Genomic DNA, 10,802 nt, shown 5'->3' with positions numbered 1-10,802 from the left:
TGTTGCATGCTGATAGTGTCTCCTGATAACACTTTGATGAAGGCCATGACCCCATGCAGTCAGTACAGAGTAAACAGTGCAATGTAAAACATTTGTAAAAAGTCCTTTTCATCTATACGTCCTGTAAGCTTTGGGGATAAGCAGGTAAACATTGCCACAAATCTTCTCTTTAACTGTGGTTTATTGAATAATCCAGTTATTCATTTTATACCAAAAATGTAACCACAAACCATAATTTGAATTATGATTTTGATTTTATTTAAACTTGACCAAGTGTATAGTAGATAGACTATTTACAAAGTTGAATTTCTATAGTTAAGACTCTGTTATATTTCTCAAAGCAAATGTGCGGTTTTGCTGCTGATATACTGGATAAATTATATTTTTATTGCTGAAAAGTTGCGCTAACTTTGTCAATATAGGGCACTTTTAATATATCTTAAAACTACATCATCACAGGAAAAATGGATCAGCTTCAACATAGGAAAATTTCCCAGAGCCTTTACTCTTAATCTCACTATGAAGCACCCAACAATGTATCCCACATTCTGACCTATTCACTGTTTTATCCTATTGAACTAACATACACTGATCTGTCTTCCTTTCCCCTACAGAAATATGGCCACCATGAAGAACCAAAGTGACTCAAACGTGCCTCAACACAGTAGTATAAAATCAACCAAACTGTAGTCTGAATAATTCCAGTGATGATTTTCCTGCTTTTCTTTCTTTAAATCCAAATCTCATCTCCTTCCTTTGAAGATAACGACACATAGCTTGACTTTTGACTAGACTTTCCATTTGCAACAATGGATAGGTTATATGGCATTTTGCTTTCTCATTTTTGCTATTTATATGTACTAGCTCATCTTTTCCAAATGCTATCAATAAAGACAGCCAAGTCTGTTATTTTCCCACAATTCAGAGTGTTTCAGTCTCTGTAAGTCAATCGGGTTAGCTTCTAGTAATTTATTTTTATGCAGCAAGGAACAGGTAAATAGAAATGTCTATAGCAAGTCTGACTAATAATTTCAATCTTTATGACACTGGCCCTTGGTGGATGCCGCTTGTGTTCTCTCTATCTCTCTCTCTCTCACACACACACACACACACACACACACACACACACATAACCATGTCATTCACCAAGAAGAACAGATCCACTCTACTACTGTATATTGCTACCTGGGTTAGCTGTCTTTCATAGTAGCCTGTTAGCCAAAATGCTTTGTTAGCATTGCCCAAACTGAATAAATTCCACAACTATTACACAAAAAAATGCTCCGCCAGCTCAGTGTAGTTGTAACTAAAATATTTGCCAACAAAGATATGTGTTGCCAGCATAAAGTAGCCTCTGCAGTTACAAACACACATTATGATACATTATGATAAACACACATTATGATATGAATACTGAACAAGTGAGGTTCATTCAAATCAGGTTAGCATTAGTCAAACTTAATAAATTCCAAACCTGTTATGGAAGAAGCAGCTCTGCTAGGTGAGTCTAGTTATTAGACTACTAAAATATCTGTAGGCAGATTTTTTTTGTCACATAGATTAGCCACCACTGTTGCAAAGCAATACCTATGACCTGAATTTGGCTCCTGATGAACATGTAGCAGTACATGGTTGTAAGATTTCAGGTGCACTATGGTACCGACCATGGTATATATGATAGTACATCCATAATGACAGTCATGAACCAACAATATGCAGATCTGAAAGGCTACGGTGAGTAACTGGCCGTTTCCACTATCCCCAGCTGGTTAAACCCGTCATCTCCTTTGCCCATACCCTTTCAGAAAGTTCTCATTCAGTGATTATGAGAATCATTCAGTTAAGTTACAATATTTGACAGCATGAATAGACTCATGCTGATTTACGGGGGGAGTGTGAACCCGTATGAAATGTGCTGTTACTAAAGGATTATTCTGAGTGTCAATTCACATGATGTTGTCCAGTAGAGTATGCACTACGCCATTCAACTCAGAGGTTCTTTCCACACTCTGATATCTGACCGCATTGCCAGGAGCGTCAGTTACAGCTGCCACTCCAGCAGCAATGACAGATGTGTTAGCGATAAAAAAATAAAATAAATGATATTGAGAAGTGAACTTACTTGAACAGGTAGATGCTGTTACTTGATTTACATTAGAATTGTGGTTTAATTTAGTACAAAAATATAGATTAGAGAAAGAACTCAGACTACTTCGATGGATAGCCTATGACAGATATTTTATCCCGGGCACTCTTGACCAGAGGTTCAAACAATGGATTCCAAGTGGTATAACAGCATTATGCACAGTAATAAAAGATGGGAATGTTATGAGTTTCCAGAGCTGAAACAACAATATACATTAAACAACCAGGACCACTTCAGATATTTGCAATTAAGGGATTTTTATGATAGAGAATAAAGCACAATGTAAATTTAGATAAAAATTGAACCTTAATTAGAACCTTAATTGGACTTTACAATTCAAAGAAATATAGAATAATATCTACATTATATCAGCACCAACACCATAATGTGTGCACCTAACCTAGAGAAGAGGAAACACAACATTATATGTAAAGCTTAAATGGGAAAAAGAATTAGGTGTGAATATTACAGAAGATGAATGGTTGCATATTTGTACACCCAAAATTAAGAGCAAATACATGTCTATAGCACAACCATGTTGGAGATGATGTGGGGCAATAAATGTAGACCATTCCCATGTATTTTGGCTTTGTCCTAAAATTTTACAGTTTTGGGAAAATGTTCATATGCATATTAGCAAAATTCTGGGCTATGATATACCTAGGTCATGTATATTACTGTACTTTGGTAATATGACAGGAGATATTGTGTTAAGAGAAGACAGATATTTGCTGAAAGTCTTGCTGGCAGCTTGTAAAAAGGCCATTACGAAGAGATGGTACACGGCAGAAGCGCCAACACAAGATGGATGGCTGAAAATTGTGAATGAAATATATGATATGGAACAGTTAACTCATAGGATAAGAGTTCAAGAGGAACGATGTCAAGAGAAATGGGAGAAATGGACAATGATTACATGTCAACGACAAGACAAGAGAATGAACCACTGAGTATGTCACAGGAATAAATAGGCCTTGTGGAGAAGGTGCAACCAAGACCTTTTCTTTTTTTCTCCTTTATGTGTATGTGTTCTTTTTGTAATGGAAAAGCAATAAAAATAAAAGCAATTTGCAAACGTCATTCAACATAAAATTTTGGCTTTTGCTGTTCTCTACAGAGCCCCCCTGGGGTCACCTGGTAAGAAAAAAATAATTGCTGTGGAAATCCGTACCCACAAATTCTGTGGGCACGGATTCCTTAACTTTGCCCACGGACTAGTAAACGGGCCCTCGAATTAGTGATCAGTGCGCATGGATTCTTAAACCGTACCAACGGATTAGTAAACTGTGCCACATATAGGCCTAGCTGGCTAATGGCTTTGATAGCTCACTATATCTGTGAAGAGGAAACTCAGAGTCTGGACCGAAATGCAAACACTGGTAGGCGAAGTAGGTAGGTTAAAGCAGAGGCAGAAGTACAGTCGGCAACAGGAAATCCAAATCGGCAGGCAGGCAAGGGAATCAGTAACTCAAAATCTGGCAGGTAATAGGTCATACAAAGGCAAGAACCCTAAGACAACTCGGACAATCTGACAGATACTACAGAGAAATACAGACTATACTGTATACACTGAGACTAATGAGAGAATGGGGAAAGCTGGCTGCGGGGGAAGGAGTCTAGGAGCTGATAGGTTAACAGCAGGCAGGTGAAGGCGGGAAAAAGTCACAGGACTAATTGGCTGATGGCAGACAGGTGTGCTGGTGCAGAAGGAGGGAAACCAGTGGGCAAAGCAGGAACTACAGGACCTGAGGAGAAACAAAGAGAACACACAGACACAGAACACAGAGACAAGATTAGGGAGAGATGGAGGTAGAGGGAGATGGAGATGGAGAAGGAGATGGAGACGCAGATGCAGCTGTAGCCATGACAATATGTATGCCAAGCGGTGCGTAATGGCCATTATGGCTCACTGTATATAGGCCTAAAAGTCCCTCTTTGACGATATCAACATACAATGTACATATTACAAATCCATGCGAACGGTTTACTAATCCGGCTATCTGCCTTTATTGTTATAGTTTTACAGTAGAGATAGACAGGAAAGATTAGGACAGAGGGTGATGACATGGGACGAAGGTCCTGGGCTAGATTCACACCCAGGACGTTGCGTTTATATGGCATGTGCCTTAGACTACTGAGACACCAGGATGCCCCACAGATACATTTTTAATAATAGCATTTTACAAGAGCCCAGTAGCAGCATTTTGTCTGGACTAAGCTCAGCTCCAACTTTTCATTATATTTCAGTGATAAATCAACATTTAGAGGCGGAAGATACTTTCTGACAAAAGTCTGAAAAAAGCTGAATTCATTCAGAAAAGTAAATTACTGTCATTTATTGAACAGCTTTTTGAGGAGTCTACTATTGTCAGTCAGTCAATGTAAGACTGTTACTGTATTATGTACAGTAGTGTCCTTCACAACACTTTAGTTATTATGTAGCTGAGTTTATCTTTTTAAGTGTATTGACTTGATAGACTTGAATCTCAAAGGTCAATATCAAACATTTTATTTTTATTTTTTGAAAGCACCAATAAAATGTATGCGCGTACTGGTACTGTACATACTGGTACTCTAAACACCACTGTATCTGATGGTCACATTAATCAACAGTTCAACAGCCTGTAAAAGAATAAAGCTGTTGTCATGTGAAAACCCCATAACTCCAGTTTGGTGATTTTTATGTTTTCACTTCAACTGAAGGATTACTTGGTCTTCTGTGGGTTGAGAAAATTCTTCAACACTGAGCTTATGAAAACCTTCCAAAAACGAACTAAAAAAGGCATGATGGTCAATCTCAAGGTAAGGCTGTTTTTTAGTTCCTGAGAAGCCAACATTTTGGAGATATGAGGTTTTCACCCAACATGTTGGAATCGCAGGGTGCTTGTTATTATTGTGCCAGATATTTTGTAGCCGAAAGGAAGTGGATTTCAGTGAAAAGCTACAGAATTTTGGTATCTTGGATTTTACTTTGGTATTTTTGGATTTTACACAAGAATTTAAATTTGGATCTTTGAAATACCTCTACCCCAAATGAATAGGCTCTTAATGTGGAGGTGTTGGGAAGGATTCAAGGATATCAACATCACATTCTGGGTTCCAACCCTAAGTGAGAATAAAAAGACACGTGATAACGAACATGAAACACAGAGTGCATATTAAAATTTTGTTTTTTACAGTTTACTGCATGTCGGTGACTGTCAATGGAGTGAAATAGTCAATTATCTGCTTGCTAAAATATAAAATGCTGAGGTTAAACATTAATCAGCACTATTTAAAAGTGATCCTGTAGTCTTTTTCCACAAAGCAGGAGATAATCAACACCCTCAACATGGCTGATTTTGGAGAGATCCTGAGGAACATTGGGGAATTTGGTTTATTCCAGCATCTCATTCTTTTTGCCCTTTGCTTTCCAAATATAAACATGCCTTTTCACTTGGCAAGCTTGCTTTATGTCGAGTCAGAGCCAGGTCGACACTGTAACACAGACTGGATCCTCAGTGCTGGTCCTAACCTAACCACAGATGAGCAGCTGAACTTGACTCTGCCCCGGGAGAAGGATGGGACCTTCAGTAGGTGTCAGATGTTTGTCCCTGTGGACTGGGACATTGATGCCATCAGGGAGTATGGACTCAATGAGACCACAGGGTGCCAGAATGGATGGGTGACTGAGTGTGACTCTTTGATATTAATGTTCAAAATCCTTTTCAATGTACCACACAGTATCTTTCATTAACCAGCTGTATTGATGCTGGGTTTCTATTTTTTACAGTTTGATCTAGTTTGTGATAAAGCAAACCTGGTGGAAGTTGCACAAACAGTGTTGATGGCTGGTGTTCTTGTTGGTTCTCTCTTATTTGGACCTTTTGCTGAATCGTAAGTGAATGTCAAGTGGTAAGAAATTGTGTCGTTTATGCTGTATCATCTTCATCATCATCATCATCACCTTCTGTATCGTCTTCAATCAATCAATCTCTGTGTCTTCCAGGTTTGGCCGCAAACGAGCAACTCAAATTCCAATGGTTGTGATGTTCATATTTAGTGTAACAAGAGGGTTGTGTCCCAACTTCTACTTATATTTAGCATCACAGTTTTTGGCGGGGGTTGGAGGTGGAGGCTTTCGAGTCAACTCTATTGTATTGGGTACAGTATACTCCATTTACTCATTTGGAAGTGCAGTTATTGTTATTGTTATATGCAAGTTATTGTTCAGGCAGCGGTTATATTGTCCCATAGAATTCTCCAGATGCTGTATGGAGCAACTTACGTGGGACAAGATATGAAGTAAAATTAATCAGAGACGTAGAGAAAACAATAACATGATTTAGCTGGTGTGGCAGACAAAAACAGGTGACCTGTCCAAGTACTGTAGGGATTTCAGGGCCATTCTCATTCAAAGAATTTCACTTTTGAAAGCGAAATAATACAATAATTGCCAAAACAATTATCTAAATGTAAATTGTTTTAACTACCCTGGAATAAGGATAGGTCTAAATACAACATAAAAACTTCTTGCATCTTGCAGTGTAGTTTGATTTGATTTAATTTTATTAGTCTCATACACCATACTGGTGCCGAGCCCACATAGGCTTACAAGACACTGTAAGTGAAACAAAGTGATCAAAGTAGTATTACATTTCTTGAGACTATTGCCTACATAATTGTGACATTTTTGCCAATGCAGCTATATTATTATTTTTTTTTATTTGACTTGAAATATGTTGAGATCAGTTTGATAATGGTAATTCAAGTTAAAATCATGTCCTGAAGTTATTTTTGTTTTTTATGTGGTATTATAGGCTTTAATCTCATACCAGCAGTCATTTGAGTATGAATGAGTAGCTGTTACATTTTTCAAATAGTTGATGCTAATTTAAACAGAACCAACTGTAGCTACAATATCTTGATTTTGTTTTGTTTCTCAATAAAAAGTTAATCATAAATGGATATTTTCCTACCTGCAGCCACTGAATGGATTGGGGTGACCAAACGATCATTCGGAGCATGTGTGAGTCAGATATTCACTGCGTCCGGCCAGTGCATCCTTTCTGGCATTAACTACTTCATCCGTGACTGGAGACTGGTCCAGTTGGTCACGGCGGCACCAATTGCTGTTGTTGTTATTTACATATGGTGTGCATTTATCACATTTATCATTTTTGAGGACCCTTGAGTGTTTTACTGTAAAATTGTAGATTATTAAGAAGTGTCATTTTACTAATGTACATGCTTGTTTCTATCAGGTTTATTCCAGAGTCTGCCAGATGGTTGATGGACAGAGGAAAGACAGAAGAAGCTAAACAGTTGATTCTCAAGGTAGCAGCAATCAACAAACGCACTGTTCCAGACTCTCTGTTGGAAAAGGTACTGTCTCTTCACAAGAACTTACTTTTTTTTGCTAATGCTTTATTTAAAATTTCTACATGTAGCATTTTTAAACATCAATATATGATTGCCAAATTAATTGTGATACCTTGGTATAATTACCAAAACGAAACAAGTCCATGGTTGAGATGGTTGGTAAAACCACATTTCACATAAAACCTGATACTTCCTGTTGCAAAGGTGGTGTTGCTTTTTGCCCCTCCCCCTCCCTAGCATTGCTCCATGTGCATTTGTTTTGAAGAGTTATAAGAATGATAAGAGCTAATAACAACCTTTGATAACAGCGAATGTGTATTCACTGTTCCACCTTCTGCCATTGGGACAATAGGGACATTAGGGACTTTTGTTCCCTCAGTAAGGCCTATCAGGAGGTTGCCTCGTACAATCGCTACAATTGCCGCCAATCGCTGGCACGCCTCTTTCTGCACTGAGCCAACCGCAAGAGTCCTCTGAAGTGTGACATAATTTCAGCCAAAATGAGGGATTCCAGATCCCACCCCCTTTCAGGCTAACGTGAAAATGAAGAGGGGTGTAAATGATTGCCTTTAACTATGTCCAACACTAATATTGACTATTTTTGCTTTTGGGGTTAGCCTTTTATTAAAATTTATTTTATTTTATTATTTAGTTTAATTTATTTATAAATTAAACTGTTAATATGCACTTATCTGAAATGAAATACTTGAATATTCATGAGCACATTGTTACTAGTAATAATTCAGTTGTTATGTACTACATATCCGAAATTAAACTGTTGATATGCACATATCCAAAATGAAACACTTGAATATTCATGAGCACGTTGTTAGTGCTAGTGTACTAGTAAGAATTCATTTGTTGATATGTACTACATATCTAAAACTAGGATGCTGTCGGGGGCCGACAGCAAGGGTATATCCCCGAAATTCCCCTATTCTCAAATGCCCCATTAAGTCAAATGTAATAAAAAGCCATTCAATAATCACACAATGAGACTCCAGGGTTAATCTTCACAAAATATTGATTGTCTGTCCCAACTATTTTTAGTTGGGACAGACAACAACATTTTTCCTTCTTGGCTAATCTAAAGTTAATTATATTATTATTACTCCTAAACACTCCAAAATGTATGGGTATAATCCTCTAGGGATTGTCTCCCCAATAATAAAGGGTATGTATCTTAACTATTTTTTTTAACACTCAATAATAAATGTAACTAATTAAATACAGCCGCTAGCGGCGATGGCTGGGTTCATGTCAGTACAGCAGCCAGAGCTGAAACGTGGAAGTTTGCATTAAGATTACTGTCAGTTTTGTCATATTAGGCTGTTGAGCCATCAGGCCCCAAGTTCTGATACTGAAGAATGTAATACATGTTAAAAGGTGTCAATATCCAACTTCGTATTGGCTTTACTGTGTTTAGCTGTACACTCAAAATGCTGCTGTTGGGCAAAATCTGGTCAGATCTGTGTGGAAATTGGTGTGCATGTTTCACATAAAGGTTGGAACATGATTCCCAAGTTTCATAGTGATTGGTGAAATTCTGTTTGAGTTATAAGCCCAAGTCAGGCCACGCCCACTTTCACTAATGACGACCAAACTTCAGATTTTGACTAGGACATGATCCTAGAGCACATGTACCGAATTTCGTGCAATTTTATCAATTGGATTAGGAGACACACGGGTGAATTCACAAAAGGATTGCGTGGCTTTTGCTGACGCTAAACCTGTGCAAATAAGACAAAAAGAAACCGTGTAATTCACAAAGCACTCGCAAAGGGTGAAATGCACCACTAACTGCGCTGCCGTCAGTGCTCTGTGCTATTTGCACGCATTTAAATTAGGTAATATGCATACATTTGGCGCAAAATTGGCCCCTTTCTATGCAAATGAGCCTCATTGCAAAAACAGTCCAATTCACAAAGATTGGCGCTAACTGCCACACGCGCTTGCAGTGAAATTATTAGCGTCTTCAGAGAGTTGGTAGTAATTGAAGTGCAATTATAAGGGGCGTCACGCCCAGACTTTCCAGTGATCATGGCAGCAGTGATTGTAAGGAGAATATCACTTGTTGATTTAACTGAGAATTGACCTTGCAAATGTCTCTGCAACAATTCCACCTTTGTGTGACCTAAAAAATAAAATTGTCTGTAAATACAGTCTGTAAATAATATTTTGACATTATTATTATTATTACTATAGAACTTTAACACAGATTGCTTCACAAACAAAAGCAAATAAACCAGTACAACCAAACAATCAATACAACTCAATTTCACACTCTGAAAATATTTTCACTTATCTTACTAGTCAGCACAGTGGGCCTTATTTTGGCCTAAAGATTCAGCAAGAATTCAGTTGTTGATATGTACTACATATCGAAAATGAAACACTCGAATATTCATGGGTAGCCTACATGTATGGCGCAGGGGAAGGGACAAAATTAAGACTACTGAGAGGCCCGTGGAGGCTATATCCTTTCCGAAGTAGACTACTGATCTTGCCAATGATAAACTGGCGGTGGGAAATGAAAAGCCGAATGTTGAATCGCCGAGGGTGGTAAGTAACTCCCTTGTGCAAATGATCAATGGTGTTCGCCGCTTCTGATTCACACAGATTCGACAGTGGTTCAAATCTATTCTCCAGACGTGGGGAGTATGGACTGTACAGACTGCAGAGGGAGTTGGAGGTGAGTCGCAAATGTTGTGAATCAAATACCTTTTGGTACACACTGGAGCCAAACCTATGAAGTGGGAGTTGAGACAGTTTGTAGGGTATGTTGGCTACGGTACAACACTGCGGTAGAGATAACGGTAGCTCATAATGACAGTCTTTGTTCAGCCACATTGCCATCATATTGCTTGACATGTCAGCATAAAAATGTGGCTTCGGCTGTAGTAAAGCTTAGTAATCAGTGCGCACGGATTCTTAAACTGTACCAACGGATTAGTAAACTGTGCCACATATAGGCCTAGGTGCCTAATGGTTTTGATAGCTCACTCTGGGTGCGTTCCATTAGGTAATGATTTCTTCGTCGACTCCTCGGTCAAAGGTCACGGAGGACAGGAGGAGATGCGAGAATACGAGTGAACCGTGGCTTGTCAATTGGAATGTCCTCGCGCCATATTGAACTGACATTTGAAGCGTTGCGTTAAGGCTCCTCCCACGCAGGATGACAGCTGTCTAAATTATTCTATGGCTTATGTTTTATCCACATAAAAACGTTTAACAGAGTACAGTTAATGTTTTTTTTTTAAAAGATTTATTTTTGGCATTTTATGCTTTATTGGAC

General features: G+C 38.4%; 1 protein-coding gene across 1 annotated transcript; it reads left to right on the top strand.

Moving 5' to 3' along the window:
- Positions 1 to 5,477: 5,477 nt before the first annotated feature.
- LOC139664226 (solute carrier family 22 member 14-like) lies at positions 5,478 to 10,600 on the top strand. The gene is made up of 7 exons (XM_071542978.1): positions 5,478 to 5,858; positions 5,919 to 6,022; positions 6,135 to 6,289; positions 7,111 to 7,279; positions 7,390 to 7,510; positions 10,127 to 10,199; positions 10,530 to 10,600. Exons 1-7 carry the CDS (start codon positions 5,478 to 5,480, stop codon positions 10,598 to 10,600), a joined length of 1,074 nt encoding a protein of 357 aa, XP_071399079.1.
- The last annotated feature ends 202 nt before the right edge of the window (positions 10,601 to 10,802 follow it).

The sequence above is a fragment of the Centroberyx affinis genome, unplaced genomic scaffold, assembly GCF_046629955.1.
Source record: "Centroberyx affinis isolate AG114_WGS23_722 - 3 ecotype Tasmania unplaced genomic scaffold, CSIRO-AGI_Caff_v1 ptg004204l_1, whole genome shotgun sequence".
In the NCBI taxonomy this organism is placed as follows: Eukaryota; Metazoa; Chordata; class Actinopteri; order Beryciformes; family Berycidae; genus Centroberyx; species Centroberyx affinis.
This window is presented reverse-complemented; position numbering and strand designations above follow the sequence as displayed.